The 14,649-nt window shown below is 41.8% G+C and overlaps 3 protein-coding genes across 5 annotated transcripts; 1 reads left to right on the top strand and 2 right to left on the bottom strand.

Moving 5' to 3' along the window:
* The first annotated feature begins 1,836 nt into the window (after positions 1-1,836).
* On the top strand, positions 1,837-6,770 carry LOC131334386 (trifunctional UDP-glucose 4,6-dehydratase/UDP-4-keto-6-deoxy-D-glucose 3,5-epimerase/UDP-4-keto-L-rhamnose-reductase RHM1-like). Of its 2 annotated transcripts, XM_058369380.1 has the most exons (4): positions 1,837-2,002; positions 2,106-2,161; positions 4,364-5,943; positions 6,039-6,770. In XM_058369380.1, the coding sequence occupies exons 3-4, from the start codon at positions 4,375-4,377 to the stop codon at positions 6,489-6,491; spliced, it is 2,022 nt and encodes a 673-aa protein (XP_058225363.1). In that variant the 5' UTR covers positions 1,837-2,002; positions 2,106-2,161; positions 4,364-4,374; the 3' UTR covers positions 6,492-6,770. The 2 variants fall into 2 exon arrangements, with proteins under 2 accessions (XP_058225363.1, XP_058225355.1); XM_058369372.1 differs by lacking the exon at positions 2,106-2,161 and having other exon boundaries at positions 1,838-2,002.
* A 972-nt stretch (positions 6,771-7,742) lies between these two features.
* LOC131323636 (L-ascorbate oxidase homolog) lies at positions 7,743-9,867 on the bottom strand. The gene has a single exon (XM_058355486.1). It carries the CDS (start codon positions 9,705-9,707, stop codon positions 8,025-8,027), a length of 1,683 nt encoding a protein of 560 aa, XP_058211469.1. The 5' UTR covers positions 9,708-9,867; the 3' UTR covers positions 7,743-8,024.
* A 1,096-nt stretch (positions 9,868-10,963) lies between these two features.
* LOC131323640 (histone-lysine N-methyltransferase ASHR2) lies at positions 10,964-14,649 on the bottom strand. 2 transcript variants are annotated; one of them, XR_009199213.1, is made up of 2 exons: positions 13,208-14,609; positions 10,964-11,306 (listed from the first exon to the last, which is right to left on the bottom strand). XR_009199213.1 is itself a non-coding variant. In XM_058355495.1 (2 exons), exon 1 carries the CDS (start codon positions 14,516-14,518, stop codon positions 13,289-13,291), a length of 1,230 nt encoding a protein of 409 aa, XP_058211478.1. In that variant the 5' UTR covers positions 14,519-14,649; the 3' UTR covers positions 10,964-11,306; positions 13,267-13,288. The 2 variants fall into 2 exon arrangements, 1 of the variants encoding a protein (XP_058211478.1); XM_058355495.1 differs by having other exon boundaries at positions 13,267-14,649.

Genomic DNA, 14,649 nt, shown 5'->3' with positions numbered 1-14,649 from the left:
TTGCTTGATTTATTTACGTTTTTGCAAAATTTTTCAATCGATTACTCTTTCTGTTCTAAATTACTTTAACTCCTCCAAGTTATATACACTAGTGTAGAAAATATTTCCAATCGATTGAAAAACAAAGAAGAAGGTGGAAGAGTACTTGTAAAAGTTGTAATTGTTTGAGCATACTTGTTGTATGTTTTTTTTTTTTTCAATTGGTGTTTGAAAAAAAAAAAAAATAGGTACAAATTACGATGGCCCAAATGTGAAAAAATGACCCAAACATGGGTGATTGACTTAAGGTTGAAAATTGCCCAAATATGGGTGAGAAACATGTAAAAATGACCCAAATATGGGTGAAAAAATGGTCCAAACATAGCCCGTAGTCTATTGTTAGTTTTTAAAAATGGCCCAAATGGCCCAACTAAGGCCCATTTCAGGCGGACCGAACGCCCCAAAATCTCCGACCGAACCGAACCGAACAGAAATTAATACCGGTCGGGATCGGTCTTCGGATTATACACCCCGAACCCGATCGGGGTGCGGCAAATCCACCCCGAACCGAACCGACCGAATAACACCCCTAATTCCCCCAAAATTTCTCAGGTTTTAGGGTTGGGGAAAGAAAGACGTAAAAGAAAAGAAAATAAGGAGTTGGTTTTTATTCGGTGTATTTCAGACATTGAGGGTCTCATAATCCTTTTGCCATATCATCTGATCTGTTAGTCACTTAGGCATTTTCCATCCAAATTTGACGAAAAGGGTAACATTGAAATCGGATAGAAACTATAGCAGTAAAATTAAAACCCAAAATTTTGCGAGGATAAAATTGAAACCGAGCCTATTTTGTAAGGACCAAATAAATAGATAAGCCATTAATATTTCATGTCATCACCAATAGATTCAAATAAAAGCCCACCTTAAGAAAGAAAATGGAAACATTCGACAAACCGACCATAATCATTCAATTTATTCATCATAGATTTAGAAGGTGGATTACTCGTTGGGTTGTGCGAAAAAGAAAGTAGAAAGTATAGAGACACGTTTGAGGGCATTGTAGAAAAACGTGAGGAGAGTGATTTTCAAATGTCTAAGCTGTAAAGTTTATTTTTAATCAAAAAGTTGGGGAGAGATAGAGACAGTGATAGGGAGGAATAAAATATTACAGTATCAAAACAGGTGGCCGGAGAGATAGATTTGGCAAGGAAAGCAATAGTTTTTTTTTTTCTTTTGTGATTACACGGCTACTAAATAGCTATAAATATTGCTTTCATTTTGTGGATCCTCATTCTCTCCGTTCTACGGGTGGAATAGAGACCTGCATTTTATAAGTGACACCTCGCGTATTTGATAATGAACAATTAAAATGATTTTAACTTTCAACTTTTCCTAGCTTGTTAGAAAAAAAATTTGACCTTATAGAATAACAAATGGTGTATTAGGAAACAAGTCCTTTTTGTAGGGTTGATGAACATCAAGGTGGATCATAAACTCCAAGGGCACAATCTTGTAAAACAATGTCAGAGACTTAAAAGTTTGTTTTCTCTTAAGATTTCAAGGTCAAAATCCTCTCGAGTATTATTAGCTTCGCTTCTTTCGAAAGTGAAAGGTGCGATTGGTCTCTCTAAATTAATCGACGTGATTGTAAGTGGACCCATACACATGAGTTAAGTAGGGTAGACTAAAATAACCCCATCTTTCGCTGTCCCCCCTCTCTCTGTCTCTATCTCTATCTATGTCCCTCCACATCAAAAATTAAATAAGGAATTTATTAGCAAAATGGAATTAATCACATAAAGAGTGTGAAAAGATTGATCAGAGGCGGGTCTGTTGGGGTATCCTTATAAATACACCAACTCTTTAACAACGTCTCTCCTCACAGCTCTCGACCTTCTCCTCCACCTCTGTCTCAAGCTCAAAATCTCCCCACAAAAACCCGAAAATCAAAAACCAGAAATATCTCTCCAATTCCCTCCTTAAAGATTCTTTATTCTCTCCTCACAATCCCTACCCAACCGTAAGTCTCTCTCTCTCTCTCTCTCTCTCTCTCTCTCTCTCTGTTTATTTAAACCTTTCAGAGTGACTCATTTATCTGTTCGTTACACTTCTTTGATTAACAGTTTCTACATGGGTTAATACTGTGACAACTATTAGATCTCACAGTAATAATGTTCTGGTAAAACCTTTAATTATGTGATTCGATTTGTATTTATGTTTGATCTTTCCTGCACTACGGACGGGGTCTCCTGCTCCTTTTCTTGGTATCCTATTTTTTATTAGTACCTTTTTCAAGATATGGCATATTTAAGTAATGAAATAGTAGTAGCATTTAACCCCCAGAGATTAGTCCGGTTGTTTGATGGGTTTGCTCCCCTGCACGATCGACCAGGGTTCATTCTTGGGGTTATGCCGCAAGAAAATAATTTCTTGTGAATTCCTTAGTCCTGGCGTGGATGGCCTATTGTTGACCGGACTGAGGAGGGTAGGGGTGATACCGGTCCGGTTTCGACTGGTTTGGGTGTATTTTTCGGTCGAAACCGGTTATCCGGTTTGAGATTTTTAAAAATCGGAACCGGTTGAGATAAACCGGTCCGGTTTCGACCAGCTCAACCAGTTTCGGTCCGGTTTATCCGGTTTTCATTCATGGACTATATTTTTGGTCCAACACATCAAAAAATTCACAATTTAACCCATAAAATATCAACCAAAAATCTATAATTCAATCCCTTTTTTTTGGCCCAACAAAAAAGGATCAATTTTGAGCCCAATACATTAAAAAAAAAAACCCATAAAAACATAATTAAGCCCATAAAAATAGTTTTTATATAATAAATATATTTATTAGATCAATATACACCACAAAATATCAACCAAAAACCCATAATTCAACCGATTTTTAAAACACATAAACCGGATCGAAATTATTTTTCTGGTTTATAAAATTTTATAAATCGGAACCGGATCGAAATTATTCAACCGGTTTAAAAAATTCGGTCCGGTCCGATTTTTCCGGTTTCGATCGATTTTCCGATTTCGAGTAACAGCCCTAGAGGAGGGATTATTACTTTGGGCAGAAAGTCTAAAGGTACAGATTTTATATCTATACTAATGTGTACAAACCTCTTTTTCGGCCCATTTTGGATTTTAAAAAGATGATCGGATTCGTTCATTTTGTTTAAAATACTTTGCTTATAGTATTTGCAAAAAATAAGCTCAATCCGGTATCGGTAAAGAGCATTTACAAAACATCCAAACTTTGCTTTAGAATTCAGACTTGAATTCGGAGACAAAGTTGAACATTTTGTAGACGTTTTGACCAATACCGGATTGAGCTTATTTTTTGTGGGAGCCGTAAAATTATTTTAAACAAAATTAGTGGTTCCGATTATTTTTTTGAGACTTAAAACGGGACCAAAAAGGGGTTTGTACATTATATTTGTACCAGTAGCACCTCTGTACTTTGGGTGCGCACAAATTGGCCTGGGCAACTCCGACCGTTGAACCCAAAACAAAATTTCGTGGCATTTTTTAATGTGCCCATATTCCTTATTTCCTTACAACTAGGCATATACAGCTCTACATAATGGATTGCTTAACCTTTGAGTTTGGTATGAGTATATTAAAAATCGCAAGCAGAATTGTTCACAATCAAAAAATTGAAGCAGTAGAGGAGAGATGGAGGATAAAGGATGCTAACAACTGAAGTTGCTTGAGAAAATTGAAGCTTCAAAAAGCTAAAATGGTTATGGAGGGTTTAGGAATAACGAACTGGAGCAGAGTTTAGGAAGACCAAACGCCTTTTTATTTGTTTCCCTTCTTAATTTCAGAGAGGGAAATCTCTATATTTGTACAATTGTGAGTCTTTTTCCCCCCCTAAATCATGGAATGTCCTTTGAATTCTTGTTTTGGTTGCCTTTGAAGTTCAATGTCTTGATGATTCCCTGCAAATGCTTTCTATGTCGTTTAACTCATGTCTATGAATGTAGAAAAGTTTTTTGCTTCTTTGTCTTGCTGCATTCTTGCGCAAAAGACTTTTCGCAGAAACTTAACCACAAAATTCATAAAATCGTTTCGTGAAGTGTCCAACTATTTTATGCAAATCTAAAAACACGCTGAAATAAGCTATCCCCCGGGCTAATAAGCCAACCAAGACTAAAACAGCCAAATTGTCACATTTTTGTAGGGCACTTCGAGGTATTACATTTTTAGGATCTTCTTAGATCTGAGATATATGTATCGTGGAATAATGTTCCTCTCCATTTTCTTGCACATATAAGCATATTGTTTTTAGCTGTTTTCCCACGTTTGTCCATAAATGTTTAGTTTCTTATCTGCTTTGTTTCTAATGAATTAACGTTTTAATGTGGGATATGTACAGTTTGTTTGGACATGGCTGAATACAAACCCAAGAACATCCTCATAACTGGAGCTGCTGGCTTTATTGCATCCCATGTTGCCAACCGGCTTATCCGGAACTACCCTCAATACAAAATCGTTGTTCTGGACAAGCTTGATTACTGTTCAAACTTGAAAAACCTCAGGCCCTCTCAATCATCCCCAAATTTCAAGTTCATCAAGGGGGACATTGGGAGTGCTGACCTTGTCAACTTCATTCTCCTTACAGAATCCATCGACACAATTATGCATTTTGCAGCCCAAACCCATGTCGACAACTCCTTTGGAAATAGTTTTGAGTTCACCAAAAACAATATCTACGGCACCCATGTCCTTTTAGAAGCTTGTAAAGTCACTGGCCAACAAATAAAGAGATTTATTCATGTGAGTACTGATGAGGTTTACGGAGAAACAGATGAGGATGCACTTGTGGGAAATCATGAGGCTTCTCAGCTCCTCCCAACAAACCCTTACTCTGCGACGAAAGCTGGGGCTGAGATGCTTGTTATGGCATATGGACGGTCATATGGTTTACCCGTAATAACTACTAGAGGAAACAACGTTTACGGACCCAATCAGTTTCCCGAAAAGATGATTCCCAAATTCATCCTCTTAGCCATGAGAGGAAAGAGTCTTCCGATTCATGGGGATGGCTCTAATGTGAGGAGTTACCTCTACTGTGAGGATGTTGCTGAGGCTTTTGAGACCATTCTTCACAAGGGTGAAGTTGGGCATGTTTACAATATCGGCACAGATAAGGAAAGGACAGTGCTTGATGTTGCCAAGGATATATGCAGACTGTTTTCGTTGGAGGCAGATCAAGTTATCAAGTTTGTGGAGAATAGGCCATTTAATGACCAAAGGTACTTCTTGGACCACCAAAAGCTCAAAAACTTGGGGTGGTCAGAAAGGACGACATGGGTAGAAGGCCTAAAGAAGACCATGGAGTGGTATTTGAGCAATCCAGATTGGTGGGGAGATGTCTCTGGAGCGCTTCTCCCTCATCCAAGAATGCTGATGATGCCAGGAAGTGAAAGAAATGCATCTGATGTTGGTATTCTTGCCGCCTCTCACGTGGCATACAAATCCAGTCATAAGGGAATGGTGATTCCTGTTCCTAAAACCAATCCCACAAATCAGAAACCTCTTCTGAAGTTTTTGATATATGGGAGAACTGGTTGGATTGGTGGACTTCTGGGGAAACTATGTGAGAAACAAGAGATACCGTTTGAGTATGGAAAAGGACGTTTACAGGAGCGTTCACAGGTGTTGGCAGATATACAGAGTGTTAGGCCCACCCACGTTCTCAATGCTGCTGGACTGACGGGTCGACCCAACGTGGATTGGTGTGAGTCTCATAAACCTGAGACAATCCGCACTAATGTTGTTGGCACGCTAACTTTGGCAGATGTTTGCAGAGAGCATGGGCTTTTGATGGTGAATTTTGCTACTGGTTGCATTTTTGAGTATGATGATGCTCATCCATTAGGTTCAGGCATTGGATTCAAGGAAGAAGACAAACCCAATTTCATTGGTTCCTTCTATTCAAAAACCAAGGCCATGGTAATTCCTTTCATCCTTCTTACTTCATTTTATTAGCTTCAAATTTTGCAAATAGATCATAGATCAACCAACTTTTTTTCCTTTCTCCGAACCAGGTCGAAGAACTTCTGAATGAATATGACAATGTGTGCACCCTCAGAGTCCGAATGCCAATATCATCTGATCTGAGCAATCCACGGAACTTCATCACGAAAATTGCGAAATATGACAAAGTGGTCAATATCCCCAACAGCATGTCCATATTGGATGAGCTGCTACCCATTTCCCTTGAGATGGCCAAAAGGAACTTGAGGGGCATATGGAACTTCACAAACCCAGGTGTTGTGAGCCATAATGAGATCCTCGAGATGTACAAGAAGTACATCAACCCTAACTTCAAGTGGGTTAATTTCACGCTAGATGAACAAGCCAAGGTAATCGTTGCCCCTCGTAGCAACAATGAAATGGACGCCTCCAAACTGAAGAACGAATTCCCTGAGTTGTTGTCTATTAAGGAATCGCTGGTCAAGTATGTTTTTGAACCCAACAAGAAAAGCTTCACTGCTTGAGTCGCATATAACCCCATTTGATACCAGTAAGAAGAGATCTTTGCCTGATGCACAAGTCCCCTTTTCCATTACAATAACGTCTAAAAATTCTTGTCATTGTTTTTCATAGTGTCCTTTTTATCCTTTCCATTAATTTATAATTTGCGATATCTAGTGTAACTTATAGTCTGTCCAGTGTGGAAATGAGCTCCAGAAGGATATATGCTACGTTTATGTCTCCTGCAAGTTTAGAGTTGTGTAATATATAGTAAGATTTTAATGCATCTCCAGTTTCACTAATCTTTTCAAAGTTTTTCATCTGATTCACGGCTTATACTGTGACTGATCGATATACCATCATCTTGCTTTACTCAATAAGCTAGTATCATTTTTCTCAACCATTGTCGCGTTATTTGGGAATCTGTTTTGTTGCTGATCTTCAAACATTAAAGCTTGTGACTGAAAAAGCCATTTCTGAATCAAAGAAAACTTTTTAGCTTCTGTTAAAAGTAAGTTGACTGAAAATTCGCATTCTAAGTGCTGATACTTTGGCAATAGTTGATCCTATGAAATTAATCAAGGGGTGCAAACCACTTGAGCTAACCTCAAAGCTATAACTAGCTAGCTTGATGATCACCAGCATTCAAAAGTACAGTTGAAAATCTTTTAAGAAGATGGATTTGTGAATTTACAGTATCTATCATTTTTTTCCCTCAATGGGTACCTGAATCAACCCACCCCACAGTTGGGATGGATTGTTGTATCACTATCACATTTGAATCCTCAGTTTTGTGATTTTCAGAATTTGGACATTGGAGTCGTAATCCTAGCTATCAATGGAGTTTCTTACGCTTCCCCTCCCCCCCAAAAAAAAAATAAAAAAATAAATCCTAGCTAGCAGAATGGAGCGAAGTTATTTTATTTCCATAAAATAAGTTGAAGATATTTCTTCTGCCAAAAGACAATGTATAGTTCCAACAAGAAAGGATAGGAAAAAGTGAGATGATTTGTGGAGATTGAAACCAACAATTCCCTCAGTATATGATATATTCTCATTAGTTCTTCCAAAATCCCAAATCCACTTTTAAACCTTGAACTCTAATCATTTAGGAGTATTAACAAGAATCTTACAAAAGGCATTAATATTAGACAGAAGACCAATTATCCCATCACAACATCCATGGAAACACAGGAGAAATCATGAAATTTTTCTTTGCTGATCAAAAGCAAAACACGGCGTAATCCGAAATACAAAACACAGGAAGCCAAAACTTATTCACAAAGGGTCGATACATCGATTATATATAATTATAATTCAGCAGCCAAGCTGTGTTGTTCCACACTCCCTAATACAATGTTTCTTTCCTCTCCCTTTCTGACTTTTTTGTTCATTCAGGATTGCATGTCCATATACAATCTGGAACACTGTAAATCTCGTCTCGAAAAACCTCAATCTACCCTCCCTTAGTTTCCAAAATTGTATTCAAAAAGAAAAAAAAAAACATGCACTTAGAAACAGAGAAATGTGGAGCAGAGAAAGTTGTTCTGATTTGTTTAGATGGTGTAAGGAGCGGGCTTGGGCAAGTCCTTGACAATGCCACACAGCTGGGTGTTGTCCGGTACGTTGTATTCGTCCCTAAGGGATCGTGCCGGCGAGAGGACGCTGAGGTAGAGCTGCTGTCCCAAGTATGCATTCTCCCACATCTCTGACCTAAGGTTCCACATGCCGGCGTTGTCCAACGTTGTCATGATGGCCGCCCACGAACCGGCGTACACGTGGATGTTGTGCCTGCTCACCGCGTCCAGTAGGTTGTAGTTCTTCCTCTTCTCCGGGCTCCACTTCCCTGGCTCGATCGCCACTGCGAAGAAGGAGTACCCGTCCAGGTGCCACGTCTGAATCGTCTTCTCGGGGTTCTCGAAGATTATCTCCACGAAGTTGCGAAAGGTTCCGTTGACGACGTTTGGGGCCACAACGACCTTGTTGTTTGATGGTTCGGGTGCATCCTGCATGAGGTTGTACGCGAACACTTTGCCCGGGACTTCGAAGTACTCAGCGAGCTTCAATGGTGTGGCGGTGGAGTCAAGGTGGGAGACACCGTTGACGGTGTAACGGAGCTTGCCGTCCACAAGAGCCTTGGAGTTCACCAGCTTGATGGTGCGGGTGATGTTGATCTGGCCGTAGTGGTAGGAGCCTTGAGGGTTGGGACGGGCAGCGCTCGCTGTGAGATTCCAACGGAAGGAGCGGAACTGGTTGACGGACCAGGCAATGGCGCCGGTGGGAGTCTCCGGTGGGGGTGGTGGGAGTTCAGGAGAGGCAGGCCCCTTTCCGTTGGCATAACGAAGGATGCCAACGGCAGTGATCGGCTTCCTACTGAACCTGCTAGAAACAACCGCGTAGTAGTCCTTAGGTTCTTGGTTGGCGGTGACCAGTGCCGAGAAGCATTGACCAACGTGCACGTCGAGGGATTCGTAAAGGTTCTGGACGGTGTGGGAACCCTCCATCTCCACCAGCTTCAAGGAGTGGCCCTGGATCCTAAAGTTGACGGAGGTCTTGAGTCCAACGTTGCAAACCCTGTACCTGTAGGTTTTGCCTGCCTCCATGGTGAACAAGGGTTCGGCATTGACGCCGACCTTGCCAGACTTGCCGTTGATGTGGACGCCATCAGGCCTGCCGAGGGAGCGCCCGCTGTCCAAGAGCTTCTTGAGAGATTTGTGTCCCCTGGCGAACCAATCGCCGACAACCAAACTGTAGTCGTCGGCGGGGGTATCAAAGGGGACAGGGATGAGATCACGGCTCATGACCTGCAGGGGACCGAACCCACCAGCAGCCCTGTGAAGGGCGGTGGTGGGGAAGTAGTAGTAGCTCCCGATCTGATCCTTGACCTGGAAATGGTAGGTGAAGTTGGCACCCGGCAGGATTGGGCACATGGTTCCGGGGGTACCGTCTTGCCAAGAGTTCTTCCTTTGTTGAATGCCGTACCAGGTCAGGAGGAATGGCTCGTCGAGCTCGTTGAACACGTTGACGACGATGTTGTTGTTGGAGGTGCAGTTAATCCTAGGACCGGGGAATTGGCCGTTGATGAGGATGCCTTGCTGGGGGACGCCCAAGGGGGAGATTGTGCCGTAGGTAATATGCCATTCGAAGAACAGGTAGGGATCCTCGGCCTGAACCACCGCCGGACCAACCCAAAGGCACGATAACAAAGCAACAGCCACCACGAACGAAGCGCGACCCATGACTACCTGGCTCTCACCTCTTTAATTTCCTTAGGATTTTTTTTTCTTTTTTTCCCTAAATTGTGTTCTTCTTCTTGTTATTGTATGTACAAGAAGAAGAACAATGGGAGAATGTCTTATTCCGGCACTGAGATGTTTCTGTCATGCCATCATCTCTTTTTATACACAACTTGAATGGTCTCAATTACAACCTCCTTAACAAAAACTCCCGCGAATGGCTCTGCGGCTTGCCCTTCTTTCTTGCACCTCCCATCGCGGCTTTCCTTTCGTTCCATTTTGTTTCGATTTCCCAAAAACTATTCTCTCTCTCTCTCTCTCTCTCCACAGCATTTACGTGGACGGAATTCAGTGATTTTTGGATCGAGCAGTCTATTTTTGGAGTAGTCTGTTGATGGTGTGATTCGGTCCGAATTAACAAACTCTCTGACCGAGTCCTCCTACGTATAAGGCAAACATACTAGCATCCATGTAGCCATTGAAAAATATATTTAAAAAAATTCATTTTTTATTTTTTATTTTTGCTGTTCACTACTGTATTTACTATCCAGAGACCCAAATTTCACTGAAATTTTACGGTCAGCTCTTAGAACTGGTTTGGGGTTCGAGCAAGTTCTGTTAAAACTTCTTGTGTTCTTATTTAGCGCTACTGGAGTACCATAATCGGATTATGATACTTTCGACCATTTATGTTTCTGTATAAATTTTGGATAAGGGTATTACCATTTACTTTTGTTGGGTGGTTGGAAGACGAACAGTGACCAATAATGTGTGCTGGCGATATTTTATTTCTAGAGAGTACCACATAGGCAATGTCACATGCCAATATTGTGTGCTGGCGATATTTTATTTCTAAAGAGTACCGCATAGGCAATGTCACATGATACTCCGACAGTATTGAATAAATTGGCCGTGTTCCTTCTGCCAATTCTTTTGGCACTTTCATTAGACAATCAACTAGGGTAAATACAGCGAGAGCAATCGAGCAGAGAGAGAAGTTTTTTTCATTTTTTGATCCAGCTTTGCATGGTCCAAGTGACGAGAGAGACGACACATTTATTTTTTGTAAAAAAGACCGAAGTATATCCGAGGAGAAATTCTTAGAAATAACTTGAGTTTAATACATATCAATAAAGTTCCCTCGTGGAAAAAAGGGAATGAGAACGTTAATAGTGATTTAGTCTTTGTAGCAAAAAAAAAAAAAAAAAAAAACGCAAGTCCAATAATGCCAAGCTAAAAATGCATCCAACCAATTCTCCTAAGAAGAATACATTTCAAACTCCTAATTTCACCACAAAAAGAACATAATGCAAAATCAAGACATCCATCCGGTAGCAATCCATTTTGACAAGCAAATTTTCCTAAGAACAATAGTACATCGCAAACTTGTAATTTCAACAAAAGAACAACTAGTATAGAATACAAAATCAAGAGATGTTCTATCATGTAGCTATCCATTTTAATCTTCACAGATACTCGCAATCAAGCCAACTCCACCAACGACCAAGATCGAAGAAAAGCAGCACAAAATACCACCAGAAGACTACAAGAAGAACATCCGAACCATCTCCCTAAAGCTCATCGCCTGAGTGCGAACATCACCTGTCAGAAGAAAAATACATGTACATACGACTGTGAGAACCTAAACCCAAAACAGAATTCAATCTCAGTAATTAATTTGAAAATTCAACTTCAAGATTCCCAAATCGAACTTCTATTTTCCATGGGCAAGAAAGTGAGCAGCCAACACAATCGAATACAAGGCAAGAGGACAGCAATGACAGAGAGGTGAAAACTAAAGCTAGATGGATTTTCTTAATCCTTCATTGGAAACACGTTGATGGAAGGCTTTTTTACAATAATTTTCCTCTCATGTTGCGGCTGCAGATTCAGATTGCAAACTCATCAAACACGTAAGGCACTTCAATGGGACATCTTATCAACCATCATATAGGTGAAGACCCAATTTACTCGATACCCAGAAACACCATACCAGATCATTGCTTATAAACATGTCAAAATAGTAACATTGTGTATACACAATTTTACTCTGAAATAAGACTTTGGTAAGAACAAAATAATTGAAGCCTTACACATCATGTGTTAGGAAAGTGCCTTAAATTTGAAAACTTCCTTGTTGGACTAATTTTAGGGGTTTTCTTATAAAACAGAAACCTGGGGTGAGTACGAGGGTTTGTCCCTTTTGAGTCATGGCATCATGCTACCAAGAACTAGATGCTTCTCTGTCTCTATTGCGCACGAGCTTGAGAGATAGAAAACTACGCAAGGTACAACACATGAAACATCAATACTGATGTTCTTTTGGGTTTGTTTGTCAACCTAAAACATGTACCATCGTTACTGACTAGTAAAAACATGCCTTTGTTCTAAGTATTTTAGATGAGATTTTTGTTGAAATTTCCATTGTGTACCCATTTTAAACTATCACGTTATTACATTATTTAAGAGGTGATTCGAGGAAAATGGAAGTGCGCTCCTACGCACCAGCTGAAAAGCACTTTCCCTTTCTAATAGAAAGAAAGTAAGCTTCATAGCTCCAACCTAGTGAAGGGGTGTTGATGCCCTTCGTATAGGTTGAGTTGCCGGATATGGGATCCTCATAGTAGGTTGGGCCAACATCTAGCCCAGAGGGGGCAATCTTTAGAAACTACAGGTCGCGCCCTAGGAGTAGGAGTAGCACAAAAGAGGGATTAGCATTATTGACCCAATGAAATACCACTAACATGGCAACATCTTCCTCGTTGGGCTCCGCGCACACTGGGAAAATGTTAACGTGGCAGGAAACCGGCCGCTAGTTAGAAAGCTCCACTAAGGTATCCAGAGGGCTTTTACAGTCAGGTGTGAAGAAATTACCCCCAATTTGTAAAGTACCCCTATTCCTATTTAGGGAGTTAAGGCGAAAAATGGCTTGATGAATCGTTCTATGTGGTGATCATACCTTACCATCAGAAAGCATAGTTAAGCATAAAATGTAGCAATCGATGTTCTCTTAAACATCTAAACTTCAAGAGATGTGAGGCCATGAGAGTAATGCCATTCCCCATTGCTAGTCCGAATACAGGACCTAATTTTGGGCGTAATATTGCAAGTGGTTGCTCTCATTTTGAATTAAGAAACTGCAGTATGGTCAGACCTTTGAATTGAAGGTTACGGTGCCGGTACTTAAAATAGGAAGTAACAAGGGAAATATTTTAGGAGCAAAACAATTTTCTTGATAATACTACTACTCAAGATAATGAACCAACTATGCAGTAATGCAGGTGCGAATCTGAAAGTAGCTTAGACATGACCCTCAAGATGTCAGCAAGGTTTCAGCATTTGCACTTCACTACGAAAGAAATAATGTATAACAAGAAACTGAAGAGGATGCAGTTGCAACTTGCACTTGCACCTAGTAGATATGAAACTAGTCCTTGTTAAAGAGATACAAATTTGCAACAAGGAAACCTAGAACCTAAAGCAGGAAACCAAGATCAGCATACATGGTGTAGGGTGTTTCCTTCGCGCTTTCACTTGGGGAAGAGAGCTAAAAATAACTTACCTAGGTGTCACCACTAAACTACTCATTCCTCCTCTAATGCATCGTCACTGTCCATTCCTCCTTCGTCGTCATTCTTCTTGAAGTTCCCACATACATTACATTCCATCACACTCGACGGAGTGCCATTCGATGGAGGCAGAGGTGCCAATGTGCCCCAACAGTTCTCTCTATTGCACATGTACCTCAAGAAGAAATACGCGTGGGGAAAGTCACTCTCCTCTCCTTCTCCTTCTTTAACCCCATCATCCTCATCCACCATAAGTTCATCATTATCCTCCTCCATCGCCTCCGCCTCCTCCTCCTCCTCCTCCTCGTTATCCGACCAGTTCGCCTCCACATTACACCGATCACAAGTGCAAGTAAAACCATAATCTTCCTTCAATCTCCGCTGCCTCTCCGAATACTTGAGATTCACCGGAAAATAACTCAAACATATCTCCCTCCCTTGAGGAACATCGTGAATCACCCTCACAACTACATCCGTGTTACAAATACTTCCATTAGCAGCAGCAGCAGAAGTATTACAATCCACATAATCAAACCTACAAGCATTCGGTAAACAATCATGGTTAAAAAACGAAGCATTCGGGTATATGCCGTAAGCCCTAACGGACCTCTCCCCTTTATCCCCAAACGGCTCCATCAAACCGAATGCGTTCGCCCTGTCCTTCGCCAGCAACGCCGCCGTCACCTCCATTGTAAAAAAACTCATCACTTGCTCGCCGTCACAGAGGGAAGTGATGAGAGAGTGGAGGAAGACGGCGTCGGCGTCCGGCCGGCAACCGGACCACCCACCATCAAGGCCCAAGACTCTTTGGAAATCGGGAGGGGATACCCTGGAGAGATTGTACGCGGCCACGAGGAACCGGGCCTGGACCTGGAGCTCTTCGGTGCGCAAGGGAGGGGAGTTTCGGAGGCGGGTTAGGGTTTGGCAGGCCCAGGGGGTGTGGGAGGATTGGAGAGCGGTGGATAGGCATGCGGGGCTGCAGAAGAGGGCGGAGGAGGAGCAGAGAGGGCAAGGGAGGGCGGAGGGAGGGTCAGGGTTCGGCAGGGTTTTGAAGCAGTGGGAGCAGTAAACGGCGCCGCCGCGGCGGGGGTTTAGTGGGAGGGCAGAGTAGAGGAGGACGGGGGAGTCTTTGAGGACGATTTCGCCGGCTTTTAGGGGCTTTGATGCGATTACTGCTCGACCTCTGCCTTGGATATGGGTTACGGCGGTGTTCTGAGCGCCGCCGTGTTCCGCCGTTGTTGACATGAGTCGAGTTGTTTGCGTTGTGGGGTTTAGCTGGACTTCGCCGCCGCCGCCGCTGCGAAGGCCAAGTAGAGTGTGGAAGATGAATTGCAGTGGCACTCCTTGTTTTCTTTTGAGATAACGCTTCGATGCTT

The sequence above is a fragment of the Rhododendron vialii genome, chromosome 1a (assembly GCF_030253575.1).
Source record: "Rhododendron vialii isolate Sample 1 chromosome 1a, ASM3025357v1".
Classification (NCBI taxonomy): Eukaryota; Viridiplantae; Streptophyta; class Magnoliopsida; order Ericales; family Ericaceae; genus Rhododendron; species Rhododendron vialii.
The sequence above is the reverse complement of the archived record's forward strand: the minus strand, read 5'-3'. Positions and strand labels throughout refer to the sequence as shown.